Below are 18,012 nucleotides of genomic sequence, written 5' to 3' on the forward strand. Positions count from 1 at the left end.
ATCTCAGCTTCTGTCCATTTAACAGTTCGAAAGCTCGTTTTATGCGAGTAGATAAATGGGTACCACTTCAGTGGGGAGATGAGTCGGTGCTCTGTTTAGGCAGTCAGATTCCTGCCAGCTCTGAACCTTCCCGGCCTCAGCGCCTGTTTGCAAGGTGACTCCGAGCCTTGGATGGCGCTGCAAAAAGAGCCGCTCGCCTTTCTCTCTGGTGCAAAGCCAGCTCGCCCTCTTGTGGCTCACCTTGGGAAGCACACAAACATTTCCTATGACAGAGCTGTAACTTGGTAGCCAAACTATTATTATGCAATGGCTTGCCATACAATAACAACAATAGTAATAAAAATAACAAAATACTGTGGTTTGCAAATGGAAGCTGGGCGACTATGGAGGAAGATATCAATGATTGTACCAATAGGAGTCCTTGGAGCAATACCCAAAGAGCTGCCTAGATGACATGGAAATTTTGAACTTATTAGTTCAAACCGTGAATCGTTCACTGTTCAGACCGTGAATCGAACTGAAAACTAAGTCAGTAATACCGTGTTTCCCTGAAAATAAGACCCTGTCTTATATTTTTTTGAACCCTGAATAAGCGCTTGGCCTTATTGCCATGCGCTCAAAAGCCCGATTGGGCTTATTATCAGGGGATGTCTTATTTTGGGGGGAACAGGGTAATAATAATAATGATGATAATAATAATTTTCTTGTACAATAACAACAACAACAAAATACAAAGACTTACAAATAGAAATAGAACGACTGTGGCAAAGGCAAGGAAGGGTAGTACCACTAGTAAAAGGCACCTTGGATGCAATTCCAAAACAACTGGAGCACCAGTTGACCACTATTGGCATTGACAAATTTCCCATTAGTCAATTGCAGAAAGCGGCTTTACTTGGAACAGCTTCCATCCTGTAACACCATCCAACATCCAGATCTGCTTATCTCAGTCCTTGGTAAGGACTCGATAGGTACACAAGAATGCTGAACCCAGTCTGAACATCTGGCTGACTGTGCGATGATCAGTAGTAGTAGTAGTAGTAGTAGTAGTAGTAGTAGTAGTAGTAAAAATAATAGTACTAGTAGTAGCCACCTCCTCCTTGCTTGGGAGTCTTTTATGCTTGGAAGAGGAATCTTAGCAAGAGCTAACACTTTACAAATGCACTTAAAAGAAATTGCCTCCGGCAGTTGTGTTCTCTTTTAAAAGCTTTAAGACTAGGGGAGAAGCCCCCAGAGGCTGCAGCCCAATCTTGCAGCTGAAGTTGGATGGCAGCAGGCCGAAGATTGAGGCAACTGGAAAAATGTTTATTGGTGGTGTGAATTTGAAGCACTCTTGCCTAACAGCAGCAAAGTCAGGGCTGAACCCCACACACACACACAATTTGCAGTTGACACTGGGGTGACGATCCTATCGCCCCCCCCCCAACTAAATATGAGTTTAAGATGGTTGAAAGAAAGACCTGATCGTTGCCAGAAATCGGAGGGAACTGCAGGAAAAAATAAAACCAGGGGTCTCCAAACTTGGCAACTTTTAAGGCTTGTGGACTTCAACTCCCAGAATTCCTCAGTCAGCCATCTTGACTTTTCTTTTTCTTCCCAGCCTTCGTCTGCAGTTGACTTCACCTTTTGAGGGAGCGTGGAACACAACATCGATGCTTGTTTAATTTGAACAAGCATCGATGCTGTGTTTCCTTCTCTACAAAGATGCTTCAAGCAGGGCAAGGGTCTCCAACTTGGCTACTTTAAGACTTGTGGACTTCAACTCCCAGAATTCCTCAGCCAGCATGGCTGGCTGAGGAATTCTTGGGAGTTGAAGTCCACAAGTCTTAAAGTAGCCACGTTTGGAGACCCCTGGACTAAACTATTGACCATAGCATGAATAACCCACTGCAGCTTTTCCCAAGCAGGGGAACTACCAAATCCATGCTGGTCAGGCCTCCTGGATTTAGTAGTCCTAGCTCCACCAAATCACCAAATTGGGAGAAGAGTGGTGTTCGCCTGGTTATGCTTACGATAAGGGATTCTTGGTATTCTGTGAGCGCTGGCATGCTGATGATATTACCTAGTTTGGTAACAAAACGTCTGCGAGAAAACAACCAAGTTCAGAGAGCACCAAGGATCTCACAGTTCAACCGTGAGCTACAAATATTCTGCTGACAATGTTCAGATCCACAACGCTGAGCGCAAGAAAAGTCCAGGTGAAAATCCTTTGATGTTCCTCAAGGAACTTTCTTCCTCTTTTTCCCCACAATCCGCCACTCTTTGGAGGAGGAGCTGTGCGGATCTTCCCGCCTTTCACAGAGTGGCCATTTTGTACCTTTGCCTTTCTCTTCATCCGTAGGCCTGGGAGGAGCCATTGGCTACATGCTGGGCGGCCTCGACTGGATGCACACCATCTTAGGCAGCCTCTTCAAATCCCAGGAGCAAGTCCTCTTCTTCTTTGCCGCCATTATCTTCTCAGTTTCCGTTGTCCTCCACCTCTGCAGCATCGAAGAAGAGCAATACAACCCACAGCAGGACCGGATCGATGACGAAGCAGAGACCCTCTCAAGCGTGAAGCTGAGCGGCAGCCTCCCTCCCCTCAACCGGCTCAACATCATCAACGAGGAGGAGCCTTACGGGAACTCCCTCTTCCCAGACGAGGTCCAGTCCGAACACGACCTCAACCTGGAGTTCCTGGAAGTGGACATTGTCAGGAGTAAGAGCGATTCGGTCCTGCACATGCCGGACGCCACCCTCGATATGGAATCGGAGCTGCTCTTCCTTCACGAGATCGAGCCTTCCATTTTTCAGGATTCGTCCTACCCGGCGACACCGCACAGCACCAGCCAAGAACTCATGAAATCCAAATTCAACCGCTTGTCCGCTTTCCTCAGGGAGAACGAGAAGGAGGAGGAGATGTTACTTGAGAATCACTTGAACGAGGCCAAAGTCCCCAACGGGAACGGCTCCCTACCAAAAGATCTCCTGAACGGACACGTCAGGATGGGCATGAAGCAGTCGTGCACCTCGAACTCCATGCGCCGGCGGAGACACATGTTCTACCGCCAGCCTTCGAACACCTTCTCCTACTACGGGAAGATCGGGTCCCACCACTACCGCTTCCGGCGGGCCAACGCCGTGGTCTTGATCAAGTCCTCTCGGAGCATGAACGACATCTACGACATGCAGAAGAGGCAGCGGCAGAGATACCGGCACCGGAACCCGAGCGGCGCGACCAACTCCAGCGGAGACACGGAGAGCGAGGAAGGCGAAACGGAAACCACCGTGAGACTCTTGTGGTTGTCCATGCTGAAGATGCCCAAAGAGCTGCTGCGGCTTTGCGTTTGTCACCTCTTGACCTGGTTTTCCATCATTGCCGAAGCCGTCTTCTACACCGACTTCATGGGGCAGGTCATCTTCCACGGTGATCCCAAGGTAAGAACAGCACTGGTGTCGCCAGGGGCTGATGAGCAGAAAAGGAAAGTTTGCACAACTACAAACACACAGCCACATACACACACACACACACAAGGTTGGGTACCTCCTTAAAAGCAGATTCAGTCCCAATAGAAATTTGTAAGGGCAACACAACATTGTACGTAGGTTATTCAGACTTGTGTAACATCCTGTGCCTAGTTGTCTGTGATGAGTGGACAGTAACGTCTAGGCAACCAGGGAGAAAGCGTTCCAAAATGTTTTTGGTTTTTTTCTGCTTGGGATGTACCCATAAAGCTGACTTGATAGACCATTTTTACCTTTTTGTATCTGTAAGTTGAACTGAGAACCTTTCTATTAAGGGCAAGTTCTAAATAGCCTTGTAGGAGGAGGAAGTGGAAGTGTGACGTCCTTGGTGCTCTCTGAGCTTGGTTTAGACAACATCATCAGCGCTGATTATTACTGATGGTGTTACCCAGTTAGTTAATGAAATGTCTGCAAGAAAACAACCAAGTTCAGAGAGCATCAAGGACCCCGCAGTCCTCCTCCTCCTCCTCTTCTCCACAAACCCCACTCCCTTCTAGCACTGATAACGTTACCTAGTTGGCTAATGAAACATCAGTAAAGGACACGGTGGCTCAGTGGCTAAGATGCTGAGCTTGTCGATCAAAAGGCCAGCAGTTCAGCGGTTCAAATCCCTAGTGCTGCATAACGGGGTGAGCTCCCGATACTCGTCCCAGCTTCTGCCAACCTAGCAGTTCGAAAGCACGTAAAAAATGCAAGTAGAAAAATAGGGACCACCTTTGGTGGGAAGGGAACAGCGTTCCGTGCACTTTTGGCGTTGAGTCATGCCAGCCACATGACCACCGAGATGTCTTTGGACAGCGCTGGCTCTTTGGCTTTATTTATTTATTTATTTATTTATTAGATTTTTATACCGCCCCCTCTCCCGAAGGACTCGGGGCGGTGCACAGCCAAAGTTAAAAACATACAATATAAACAATTAAAATACGTTTAAAACAGAATTAAATCTAAAATGGCTCCCCAATTTAAAATGCCTTACCCATACCCCTATAAAAAGACGAATTTAAAATTTAAAAAAAAAAATTTAAAAATTTAAAATTTCCACATTTAAAAAGGGGGGAGATTTAGGCCAGGCCAGCTTGATAAAATAGAAAAGTCTTAAGCGCGCGGCGGAAGGTGCGCAGATCCGGGATCCTACGTATCTCCGGGGGGAGCTCGTTCCAAATCGTAGGTGCCCCCACAGAGAAGGCTCTCCCCCTAGGGGCCGACAGCCGACATTGTTTGGCCGACGGCACCCGGAGGAGCCCCTCTCTATGGGAGCGTACTGGCCGGTGGGAGGCTATTGGTGGTAGCAGGCGGTCCCGTAAATAACCAGGTCCTAAGCCATGGAGCGCTTTAAAGGTGATAACCAGAACCTTGAAGCGCACTCGGAAGACCACCGGGAGCCAGTGCAGCTCGCGCAGGAGAGGTGTCACATGGGAACTCCATGTCGCTCCCATCACCACCCGCGCGGCCGCACTCTGCGCCAGTTGGAGCCTCCGAGTGCACCTCAAGGGGAGCCCCATGTAGAGAGCGTTGCAGTAATCCAGACGAGAAGTAACGAGGGCATGAGTGACTGTGTGTAGGGAGTCCCGATCTAGATAGGGACGCAACTGGCGGATCAGGCGAACCTGATGAAAAATCCTCCCGGACACGGCCGTCACATGCTCTTCTAACGACAGCCGTGAATCCAGGAGGACACCCAAGTTGCGAGCCCTATCCGTGGGGGCCAATGATTCGCCCCCAATAGTCAGCGATGGCATTAGCTGACTATATCGGGACGTCGGAAACCACAGCCACTCGGTCTTGGATGGGTTGAGCCTGAGCCTGTTCCTCCCCATCCAGATCCGTACGGCCTCCAGGCACTGGGACATCACTTCAAGGGCATCGTTGGGGTGATCCGGGGTGGAGATGTACAGCTGGGTGTCGTCAGCGTACTGATGGTACTCCACCCCAAAACCACGGATGATCTCGCCCAGCGGCTTTACATAAATGTTGAACAAAAGGGGCGAGAGGACCGATCCCTGCGGCACCCCACATATGAGGGGCCTCGGGGTCGACCTCTGCCCCCCTGTCAACACAGACTGCGACCGGTCGGAGAGAAAGGAGGAGAACCACCTTAGTACGGTGCCTCCCACCCCCAACTCTTCCAACCGGTGCAGCATGATACCATGGTCGATGGTATCAAAAGCCGCTGAGAGATCTAACAGGACCAGGACAGAGGAGCAGCCCCTGTCCCGAGCCCTCCAGAGATCATCAACCAACGCGACCAATGCCGTTTCCGTGCTGTATCCAGGCCTGAAACCCGACTGGAACGGATCCAGATACGACGCTTCATCCAGGTACTGGGGAAGCTGTCCCGCAACCACACTCTCAACAACCTTCGCCACAAAACGAAGGTTGGAGACTGGACGATAATTAGCCAATATTGCCGGGTCCAGGGAAGGCTTCTTGAGGAGGGGCCTCACCACCGCCTCCTTAAGGGCGGCGGGGAAGACACCCTCACCCAATGAAGCATTTATAATCCCCTGGAGCCAGCCTCGCGTCACCTCCCGGGAAGCCAGTACTAACCAGGAGGGACACGGGTCCAACAAACATGTGGTCGCGTTCAATCTACCCAGAATCCTGTCCACGTCATCTGGGGTCACAGGATCAAACTCATCCCAGATAACAGTCTCAAGACCTGCCTCCGTCACTCTCGCTGGATCTACCCAGTCAGAGTCCAGACCTTCCCGAATCTGAGTGATTTTGTCATACAGATACTGAACAAAGTCCTCGGCTCTTCCCTCCAAGGGGTCCTCCCGCGCTTCCTGGTGGAGCAGGGAGCGGGTCACCCTAAACAGGGCGGCCGGGCGATTATCTGATGACGCAATAAGAGCAGCAAAATGCGTACATTTTGCTGCTTTTATCGCCACTAGGTAAGTCCTAATATGGGATCTAACCAGTGTCCGGTCCGATTCAGAAAGACTAGCTCTCCAACTACTCTCTAGGCGTCTTTTCCGGCGCTTCATCTCCCTCAGCTCCTCGGTAAACCAAGGAGCAAGGCGAGATCCGCGCCGGGTCAGAGGCCGCAAAGGCACGACTCGATCCAGGGCCCCAGCGGCCGCCCTATCCCAGGCGGCCACTAGGTCTCCAGTCGAGGCGTGAGCTAGAACCTCAGGAATTGGCCCAAGCTCCGTCTGGAACCTATCGGGTTCCATCAGGCGCCTGGGGCGGTACCATCTTATCGGTTCCGCCTCCCTGCAGCGGGGTGCCACGGTACGAAGGTCAAGGCGAAGGAGAGAGTGATCCGACCATGACAAGGGCTCGATGACTACATCCCCTATCTCAAGATCACTCAACCACTGTCCAGAGACAAAAAGCAAGTCCAGTGTGTTTCCCCCAGTGTGCGTAGGGCCATGAATTAGTTGGGTCAGATCCATGGCCGTCATGGAAGCCATGAACTCCCGAGCCACCTCAGACGTCTCGCCCACGGACGGCAGGTTGAAATCCCCCATGACCATAAGTCTGGGGGTATCAACCGCCACCGCAGCAATAACGTTGAGTAGCTCAGGCAGGGTTGCTGCCACGCGGCAGGGAGCCAGGTACGTGATCAGCAAGCCCATCTGAACCCCATGGCCCCACTTCACAAGGAGGGACTCACAACCAGCTGTCTGAGGTACAGTGGTCTCCCTGGGCCTAAGGCCTTCTCTAATAATAACCGCTACTCCCCCGCCCCTCCCTTGTGACCTCGGCTGATGGAATGCGCGGAAGCCTGGTGGGCACATTTCTACCAGAGGGACCCCTCCCTCCGGGCCCAACCAGGTCTCCGTAATACCCGCCAGGTCCGCTCCCCCCTCCTGAACAAGATCACAGATGAGGGGGGCTTTATTTACTACGGACCTGGCGTTGCACAACATCAGACGAAGGCCCGGGCCGTGAGGATCTATGCAACCTGGCAAACGGGTGGAGCCTTGGGGGCCGGAGCACCCTACCGCTTGGAGACAGCGGGTGCGTGCTCCCTTAACATGATATGGCCCCCTGCTCCCGCCATATCTACCCCTCCCACTCACAGTACTGATGGTAAAAACACAGTCCGAACAAGCTCGACCCCCTCCATTGCCCCCGGGTCCCCCACCCGCCCCGCCGCGCGTCATGGCCGGGCCCGACCCTCCCCTTGGTGGGTTATCCCCCAAACCCACGCCCCTAATTCCAATACCACCCCCCTCCCCCCTCCCCAAACCCCTTAAAAGGTTAGACATAGACAATTTTAAAAAACCCCGCAACCCCCTCTTTGCGACATGCCACCTCTCGGGGTTCCAAAGCCCGTCATCGAGGTAGGCCCTCGATAGAGTGGAGGGCCAAGCCTGCGAGAGGGGGGAGTCTCGCAGACCAAGAAGCTCCGCTGCTGAGTACAGTTTGGTCATAGTGGCTCGCCATGACCATATCCTAAGGGTCCTAAAAGGACAGGGAAGAAGGTAGGGAAATGGGGAATCTCACACATAATTCACAGGACCAAGTCCACTGTCCCCTCACAACAGAGGACACAGTCACAATCCACAACGACCACAATCCAAGGGGGAAAAATCGATCCAACCACCCTCTCACGGTGATTAGGTCAGCTGGTCCGCCCCCATTTGTGGTGAAGTGGCAGCAATAGAGTCAGTACATCCAGTGTCCAGGGATCAGGTCCAAAAAACCGCCCTCTCACGGCAGTTGGTCCGATGGTCGGGTCCCCACCGCTGGTAAAGTGCTTATGTGTGAATACATCCCGATTCAGCCCTCAGGAGGCCCCAACACCAGGCCACCCTCTCACGGTGGCCAACTGGTGTCCAGCCCCCTTAGCCGAAGGGATGCAGCTATGGACCGACCTCCAATTTTCCATAGCCCTCTCCACAGTCAGGGGGTTCAGCTGGTAGTGAGGACATAGCGGAAGTGAGTCCCACCGGCTAAAGTTGGTCCCCGTGGGCCCGGTCTTAAAAGGGAGCGCTGGGGAGAGACAAATGAGGCGGAAGTGGGGCAGTTGTTTCAAGTCCCCAACCTCCCGCACAACCACAGTTTGAGGCCGCCTAAGGCCTGGGAAAAAAAAGTCAGACCAGGTCCTTTTCACCCCAGCCATGGTTGCAGGTCTCCCGGTCTTATTTAATTCTCGTTGGTTCATTGCCCCCCCAACTCCTAAACTCCGACTCCAGCTCCAGGAGCTCCAAGGGGGGGGCACCAACGCCCTCCGACCGCCGGCTGCCTCCGCCGCCATCGCCATCGCCGCTGTGCCATCGTCGCCAGACTAAAAAGTCTGGCGGCATCCCAGAGATCTTCGGGGGTGCCCGGCACATCTTGTAACTCTTCGGGCAACCCCCCCGGGCTTAAAAACCCTCTGCGCAGCGGCGCCCCGGCGCCTGGACGGCCTCCAGCCTCGGAAAACGCCGCCGACGCCCAGCTGATCGGCCCGGCATCGGCTCCCGACATCGCGCCGTCCTCTCTGCTCTGCTCAGCCACGGAGGAGAAAAAACCCTCTCCGTGCTGGCAGAGAGCTCCCCCGGCCAGTCATGGGGGTCATAGCTCCTCCAAACGACCCCAAAGGACCCAAAAGGTAGGTCGGCGCCCCATCCTCAAATCGCGGTCCCAGCGGGCGCCGCCATCTTGGGCATGCGCAGAGTTGAATCTTTGAAACGGAGATGAGCACCGCCCCCTAGAGTCGGGAATGACTAGCACATATGTGCGAGGGGAAACTTTACCTTTACCTAATGAAACATCTGCAAGAAAACCGCCAAGCTCAGGGAGCACCAAGGACCCCACAGTTCAACCCTGAGTGAGCTACAAATCGTCTCTTTTAAAGAAGTGGAGCTAGCAAATGGGCGGGGAAGATAATCCATCATTCCTTGCAAGTCTTCTGCCTTTGATCAAAGCTTTCTTCTTTCCTGGCAGGCCCCTTCTAATTCTACCGAACTGCAGGACTACAGCGCCGGCGTCCAGATGGGCTGCTGGGGCTTGGTCATCTATGCTGCTACTGCTGCTGTGTGTTCCGGTGAGAGGCTCTTTGCTACCGTCCTAGATTAAGGTTGGGTGAATAGTTGCATATTTGGGAAGAGGAGGCAGAACGGTAAACCAGGGGATGATGATGTTATCCATTCAGCCATGTCCGACGCTTGGCAATCCCATGGGCCAGGTGGTCTCTCCACTTCTTCCGATCTTCCACTACTTCTTTGAGTTGTCCGATGCTCTGGCCGGTCTCAGCTTTGATGGTGAACTAGAACATATTGAAGGATAACGTCTCCATGTTGGAATGGGAAAGTCAGTGAATCTCCCAGAGAAAACCTTAGTTAGTTTGGGACATTCTGCATGGAAAGTATGTTCTCTGCCGCAAAGCTAAAGCTCTCTTCCTTAATCATTTGTTTCCAAATTGCTGCCCTCAAATTGCGTTGGTTGAGAATTGTAATCCCTGTAGTTCTGGGCATGAGGCTGGAGAAAGATCCTTGGCCCAAGACAAGGGGTGGGATTCTACCGGTTCGGATGAACCGGTAGCTCCGACGATCAGCTGGGAGCGAACCGGTTCGCTCCGACGATCAGCTGGGGGTGCTTTACTGATCTATATCTTCTCACCTGATTCGTATGGTAGAGTGGATTGTCTCAGCTCCCCAGCAGTAACGCAGAAGGTAAGATGTTAAATCGGCAGGATCCCACCATTGTCCCAAGATATATCCTATAGACCATATATGGGTCCTATAAGCCTGAAATCTCCAAATTTGGCAACCTTAAGACTTGTGGACTTCAACTCCCGGAATTCCTCAGCCAGCCAGGAATTCTGAGAGTTGAAATCCACAAGTTTTGATGTTGCCGTCAAAACTTGGCCTGAGGATTGCACTCTCAAATTTCAAGCAATGGAATGGGAGAAGAATAGAAGACACAATCAGCCAATCATGTAACTCTTAAGTTTTCAGGCAATAACGCAGTTGATTAATCTCACATTCTCTTAACTAATGTGAGATTAATCAACTGCATTATTGCCTGATACTTGATGTGGCATTTCACACTTTTGGGAAGGTGGTTCCTCCCAACAGTTTTGAGTTTAACACAACTCTTAACCCTGGAAGGATTATCTCTCTTTGCTCTAAACCAGAGGTGTCCCACTTTGGCAACTTTAAGGCTTGTGGACTTCAACTCCCAAAATTCCCCAGCCAGCATGGCTGGCTGGGGAATTTTGGGAGTTGAGGTCCACAGGTCTTAAGGTACCAAGGTGGGACATCTCTTCTCTCAACCAATGAGCAATTTTAAGATGTATAGGCTTCAACTCCCAGAATTCCCCAACCAGCCAATGTTGGTTGGAGAATTTATGAACATCTAACCTGGAAGCATGGATGGAAGAGGTTGAGTGGGTGGGTTGACTCCCTGATGGGAAAGAGGAGAGTTTTGGAGAGTAGGTTGTCCGCATCTGGACTATTGTAACGCTCTCTACATGGGGCTCCCCTTGGGGTACACCTGGAGGCTCCAACTGGTGCAGAATGCGGCCGCGCGGGGGATTATGGGAGCGACTGGGCGCTCCCATGTGACTCCTCTCCTGCGCGAGCTGCATTGGCTTCCGGTGGACTTCCGGGTGCGCTTCAAGGTGTTGGTGATCACCTTTAAAGCGCTCCATGGCTTAGGGCCAGGGTACTTACGGGACCGCCTTCTGCCACCAATAGCCTCCCACCGGCCAGTTCGCTCCCACAGAGAGGGCCTCCTCAGGGTGCCGTCGGCTAGACAATGCCGGCTGGCGACCCCCAGGAGGAGAGCCTTCTCTGTGGTGGCACCTACCCTTTGGAACAATCTACCCCCAGAGATACGAGTGATCTCCGACCTCCGGACCTTTCGTCGGGCCCTAAAAACTCATCTCTTTCAGTTAGCTGGTCTCTCTTGATTTTATGATTTTATGGTTGGTTTTAAATTTTGATATGGATTTTAAATTGATAAATTTTAAACTATGGGCCAAATTTAATTATTTTAAATCTATTTTTTAATCGTACTTATGTATAAATGTTTTTTATTTTGGCTGTTCACCGCCCTGAGTCCGAAAGGAGAAGGGCGGTATAGAAATTCGAAAAATAAATAAATAAATAAATAAATAAATAAATAAATAAATAAATAAATAAATAAATAAATAAATAAATCTGTAGATGTTCAGAATGTTGTGTAACTGTGACTTGTGCCAATTGATTTCCCAGCTTTACTCCAGAAATACTTAGACAATTACGACTTGAGCATACGAGTGATCTACATCTTGGGCACCCTCGGGTTCTCCATCGGCACGGCGGTGATGGCCATGTTTCCCAACGTCTACGTGGCCATGATCATGATCAGCACCATGGGAATCGTTTCGATGAGCATCTCCTATTGCCCCTATGCCCTTCTGGGACAGTACCACGACATCAAGCAGGTATGTGACCTTCTGGCTGGAATTCTGGGAGTTGAAGTCCACAAAGTCTTAAGATTTGCATCTCCTTTGGGATTGGAGAACACCAGTTAGATCAGAGATGATTCTCCGGGATCTGACGGAAGTGCTTTCCAATCAAAGTAATAGAGCATCTCTTACCTTCCACTCATTTTTGGATTCCTATAATGTCACTAAATCAGGGATGCCCAACCTTAGCAACCTTAAGATTTGTGGACTTCAACTCCCAAAATTCTGGGAGCTGCAGTCCATGGGTGTTAAAGTTGCCAAAGTTATACACCCCTGCACTAAATCACCAAACAGCCTGGGATCTTTTAGCATATTCGCCGACCAAATGTTCACCCTTTTAAGACTAACCAGGTCTTAGAACTGTTGTGTAATTGCTGGGTTTATGTCCATGGAGATTCTCAGTCACCCAGGTCATGGTTGTCCCAAAGGTGCTTTTTCAAAAAGGCAACTAGATTTTGTTTTTCCTTGAAGACGTTTCCCGTCTCAGCCAAGAAGCTTCTTCAGTTCTTGGATGAAGTTTCTAGAACTGAAGAAGCTTCTTGGATGAGAAGCGAAAGGTCTTCAAGGAAAAACAAGGAAGTCCAGTTCGAACGGTCACTAAGCGAACTGTGGCAAGTCTACCTGTACTTTTTTTTAAAAAATACAGTTCTGGAGGTTCTTCAGAAGAAGCGATGGAGAAATGGGGAACTACCTGTGCACCAATAGCAATAGCACTGATTTATATACCGCTTCACAGGGCTTTTACAGACCTCTCTAAGTGGTTTTACAGAACCAGCCTATTGTCCCCAACCATCTGGGTCCTCATTTTACCCACCTCAGAAGGATGGAAGGATGAGTCAACCTTGAGCCCGTCAGGATTGAACTCCTGTCAGTGAGCTGAATTAGCCTGCAATACTGCTTTCTTACCACTGTAACACCACTTTCCTTCCTCCCTTCCTCCCTCCCTTTTTCCTTCCTTCTCTCCCTCCCTTCCTTCCTTACCTACCTACCTATCTGCCTCTCCCCTTTCTTTCTTTCTTCCTTCCTTCCTCCCTTCTTCCTTCCTTCTCTCCCTCCTTTCCTTCCTTCCTTACCTACCTACCTATCTACCTCTCCCCTTTCTTTCTTCCTTCCTTCCTCCCTTCTCTCCCTCCCTTCTCCCTTCCTTCTCTCCCTCCCTTCCTTCCTTCCTTACCTACCTACCTATCTACCTCTCCCCTTTCTTCTTCCTTCCTTCCTCCCTTCTCCCTTCCTTCTCCCTCCCTTCCTTCCTTACTTACCTACCTATCTGCCTCTCCCCTTCCTTCCTTCCTTCCTTCCTTCGTTCCTCCCTAATTCCTTCCTTCTCTCCCTCCCTTCCTTACTTACTTACCTACCTATCTGCCTCTCCCCTTCCTTCCTTCCTCCCTCCCTCCCTCCCTCCCTTCCTTCCTCCCCCCTTCTTCCTTCCTTCTCTCCCTCCCTTCCTTCCTTCCTTACCTACCTACCTATCTGCCTCTCCCCTTCCTTCCTTCCTTCCTTCCTTCCTTCCTTCCTTCCTTCCTTCCTTCCTTTTTAGCACTAGCACTTAGATTTATATACCGCTTCACAGTGCTTTTACAGCCCTCTCTAAGTGGTTTACAGAGTTAGCATATATTGCCCCCAACAATCCGGATCCTCGTTTTACCCACTTAGGAAGGCTGGAAGGCCAAGTCAACCTTGAGCCGGTGAGGATCAAACTGTCAAACTGCCAGCAGTCAGCAGAAGTAGCCTGCAGTACTGCATCCTCACCACTGCGCCACCAATGCAAACTCCTTCACCTTGACTTGTCTTTTGTTTTATTTCGTTTTTGTGCTCTTTTTCGCAGTACATCCATCACAGCCCTGGCAACTCCAAGCGAGGCTTTGGCATCGATTGTGCCATCTTGTCGTGCCAGGTCTACATCTCCCAGATCCTGGTAGCTTCCGCCCTTGGAGGAGTGGTGGATGCCGTGGGCACCGTCCGGGTCATTCCGGTAGTGGCATCCGTGGGCTCTTTCCTGGGCTTCCTGACGGCCACCTTCTTGGTGATTTACCCAGATGTTGGGGAGAGTTCAAAGGAAGAGCAGAAGGAGTTGGCCCCGCCTGCCACAGCGGAAAGCAGCGACGGGAACCAGGAGAAACCAATGGTGATCAAACTCACCCGCGGAAAAGATCCAGCTGCGCCAGAGGTGGAAAGCGAGTCGGCCGTTTGAAGGCATCTCCAGCCCCTCATGCACATTCCAAGCAATCCAGATGAAAAACCCAGAACATCCTTCAAAGCAAATTCAAAATTTTGAATTTTTAGCGGGCAGCCCCCGCTGTTTTAATTTGCAGCAGGGGATTTTAGGGTGGGGTGGGAGAAGTTCTTTTTTTGCAATTGTGGAGCCCAGAGAATTTTCATGTTGACGGCTTTCTCTACAATCCAGAAAAATATCCCCTTTCTCAGAGGTGTTTTTAACGAAGAGAAACGCTTTTTGGATTTCTGAGGCGGTTTTTAATCAACAAGCAGGAAAATGTCCTTCTGGTTTTGGTTTTTAAAAGTTGCGGCATTCTTCTTTCTCTTCCCCCCCCCCCCCCCCCGTCAATTATTCATTTGGACATTTTGTAATTTTTATTTTATTTTTTTGGACAATTGGAAAGTTTGGGATTTAACTTAAGCCGTTCTTAACTTCCGCTTTTTCAGGAAAAAAGAAAGCTTTTGCTGTTATTTTATCCAGGCCGCATGGTTTTTTCTTAAGACAATCAATTGCATTTGGTTGAAATTTGTGCATTTGTAGAATCGATGCAATATTAAAATCGACAGCTTTCCTTGGTTGTGGGGGGGGGTGTTTCCTCCCCCTCTCCTCTCTTGAACTTTGGCCTGGAACTCATTATTTTGGGAGTCACTGCTATTTCCAGCCCCCCCAAATTTTATGTGAAATTATCGCAGCAGAGTTAACAGCGGGAACGCTTGTTCGTTTGTTTATTTATTTTAAAAAATAAAAAATAAAACTCAGACTGATGGGGTAATTTTCACTTTGGAAACCCTCCCCCCCCCACCCCCACCCCAGGCAATCTGGATCCATAGAAGCTATTTTTTTTGGTGGAAGGAAAGAGAATTTTAGCCATTTGGGATAATGAGGAAAAGATAGTGGGAAAAAAAGCAGTGACTATTGATACCAACAAACTGGGTCAATTTGAATTTTGCAATTTTTTTGTTTTTGTTTTTCCAGCTTAGTGGCGTTTAAACGCCGTTCATCTCCTTTTGCGACAAAGCTGCTTGGGGAATCTCCATCGTCAGTCTCTTCGAGTAGATGGGTTTTGTTTTTTTTTTGGAGGGGGGGGTGTGGGGGAAGGGAGGAGGAGGGTTGTTGATTGCACTTTTCCAGGCTGGAAACGGTGGCGAACAGGTGATCTCACAAAAACCAAAGGCCTACCTCTGAGATTTTGCAGAGTAGCGAATATTTGTCTGCCTACGTGTTCGATTGTTTGTTTGTTTTTTTTTCCTTGCTTGCTTTTTATTTTTTTTTATTATTTTTTTTAAAAAAAGAAAAAGCTTTTGGGCCTTCAAGTACGCAACTTTTTTTTTCAAAACGCTGCGGCTTTTTCCTCGGCTTCAAGAGGGGGGGGTGTCTGTGAGATGTCGCCAGAGTCTAAAAGAAATTCTTGCTCAGTTTTTTTCCTCAGTCGAAAATTCCGACCCGCCTTTCTCGTTTCTTTGGATTGGACGTTTGATTTGAGCGCTTGGCATACAGTCCGTGCGTAAGGCCCCCACCTTCTCCAACGGTGTCCTTTGAAGGCGCTGAAATTCTGCGACACGAGGAAGCCAGAAATTCGGCAGGTCCAGCACTTCAAAAGTAAAAAAGCAAAGGCGTAATTCGGGACGAATTCCAGGGGAGCCCCTAGTAGGCCAGACTCTGATTCCATAACCACATAAAGGCGGGGCGTGTAACCCCTTCGGTTTTTCGCTCCTCTAGAAAGTTCTCCTCCCATAAACGGTTTCCGATGCAGATTTTTCAGGTGGAGTGTTGCAAATTTGGGAGACTCTCTTGGTATTTTTTCATTTTCCCTGCTGCTCCTTCCGGTAACATCTCTGTAAAACGCATGTCAGCGAGCCTCGCGCTTGAGAAGCAAGTATTTATCTTTCTCTATATATCCAATTCAGAGAAGCCGTTTTTAATCTCTTACTTGAATTGTCGATCCGTTTTAAAAGAAAACGTTTCACGTTTTACATAGCTGTAGCCATCGTCCTTCAGCTGGGGTTTTGGAGAGCTCGAAGGAGGGAGTTCAACCAAAGACAGGTGGATCTTGGATTCCACTGTAACGGTTCCCCATCTTTGACTTGGTCGACCACGGCCTGAGGACAGTCCCTGGTTATACCGCATCTTCGGTCTTCGGCCAGTCCCGTCTCGTGCTTTTCAGTGGTCCTTTTACCTCTCCTCTTTAAATAGAAGCTCGTTTTCATAGAAGCTCGTTTTCTACCGGAGTTTCATAGAACTATTTTTAAAAGGACCGAAAGAATATTTCGTTTCTCCCTCTTCATCACCCATCCACCCACCCCCCTCCAAAATCTGTTATTTGGAACATTTGCTTAGGGTTTTTTTTAAAAAAGAGGGCGACCTGAAGGCCGTCAAAGTTGGGAAACAGATTTTACATTGGAATTTTTAGCTAAGCGTGTTCTCCTCCTGTCGCACCCTGTCGCACCCGGAGACTTTACCATGAGAGAGGGGGTTTTCTCCTCACCTCCCCCTTCCGAATAGTTGCTCAGTGCAATTCCTTTTAAATCTGCAATTTTAACTACGACGCTCGGCCTTTTTAGAAGGGCCCTGCTGAATAGGAGTCTCGATGATTCATATGAATTGAGATGCTAATTTCATGCTAATTAGCATGATGCTAATGCCATGCTCATTTTCTCTTCTTGGAGTTAAAAAGAAGGAAGAAAAAAAAATCCCAATCCTCTTTATCTCCCTTCTGTGGAGTTTTGCTCTTTTGAGTTGGTCATTCCTTTCCCCGAAAGCTAGTTTTCATTCCGTTCCATCAATAAGCTAAATAAATAGATCCACATTCTGCATGGCAGAGAAACTCGAAGCATTCAAGGTGGTGGCCACGATTGTATGATTGATGCCACGCTCCCTTTTCCCCGCACATGCATTGCACCTCTTAAAAGGGGAGGAGCTTTGATTCCCATAACGGCCATCTTGATTTTTTTTTGTCTTCACCCCAGCCTTCATCTGTGCCTGACTCAAAATCAAACAAGCAACGATGTGGTGGTTCCCCCCGCCCCCCGCAACTTCCTTTAGGGCAGGGAGGAGGGTCTCCAACCTTGGCCACTTTAAGACTTGTGGACATGCTGGCTGGGAATTCTGGGAGTTGAAGCCCCCAAGTCTTAAAGTGGCCATGATTGGAGACCCTTGCTTTAGGCCAGGGTGAGTCAAAACATCAGAGAGAGTGCTTGGTCCTTCCTGGCTAATTGAGAAGGCCTCGCCCATCGTTCGATGACATCCTTCTTGGTTCTGGGATGGGAAAAGGGAAGGGAAGGCCTCTCAGATGTTGGGCTAGGAAAGTGGATCTGTGTTTGGGTCCTTCTCCTTTTGAGCCATTGGGTAAACCACACTGCCAAACCCAAGTTAGTTTTCTGCCCAGTTCTGGTGAGGAAGGACCTCTTGGCTTGAAAGTCCCATCTTCTCAGCGTTGCTCATGTTTTAGAGTTCCTGGCAGAATCACTCCCCTTTTATCTCTGGAGGTTTATCTTAAGAACATCGAAGTGCTTTCAAACTTGGCTGCCCTGATGTCTGAAAAGTGACGTGCAGGCTATCATTAAATTGGTATTAAATTAAATGGAAATTAGACCTGAGCTTTAGATTCGTAGATCTATTTGTCTTATCTGGAAGACGATGGGACACACCCTTTGCTTTTCTTTTTTTTTAACTGAAAATGATTTAATCACATGTCATTAAAACCCAGGACACGATTTGGGTCTTTCTCATTCAATCCCCAAATTATATTGGACAAAAACTGAAAGCGTAATTGAGAGTTTTTAGAATAGCAAAAAGCAACCCTGGCAATATTAGTTTGGGCCTTGGGATGAAAACAAAATTCACTGCAGCCTAGGAATGCTTCTATTTCCATTGAAAAAATCCTCAACCCTTCAGGTTGTTTAAT

General features: G+C 49.4%; 1 protein-coding gene across 2 annotated transcripts in view; it reads left to right on the plus strand.

Moving 5' to 3' along the window:
* SLC45A4 (solute carrier family 45 member 4) overlaps positions 1–14,855 on the plus strand; it is a 112,813-nt gene extending 97,958 nt beyond the window's left edge. For both annotated transcript variants that reach the window (XM_070940301.1, XM_070940300.1), the window contains exons 5-8: positions 2,342–3,417; positions 9,385–9,484; positions 11,658–11,869; positions 13,719–14,855. In XM_070940301.1, coding sequence (XP_070796402.1) covers positions 2,342–3,417; positions 9,385–9,484; positions 11,658–11,869; positions 13,719–14,084 — 1,754 coding nt within the window. In that variant the 3' untranslated portion in view covers positions 14,085–14,855. The remainder of the gene's footprint in view (positions 1–2,341; positions 3,418–9,384; positions 9,485–11,657; positions 11,870–13,718) is intronic.
* Positions 14,856–18,012: the final 3,157 nt, after the last annotated feature.

This window comes from Pituophis catenifer, unplaced genomic scaffold (assembly GCF_029215685.1).
Source record: "Pituophis catenifer annectens isolate HBS135680 unplaced genomic scaffold, rPitCat1.0.hap2 SCAF_3, whole genome shotgun sequence".
NCBI classification, from domain to species: domain Eukaryota; kingdom Metazoa; phylum Chordata; class Lepidosauria; order Squamata; family Colubridae; genus Pituophis; species Pituophis catenifer.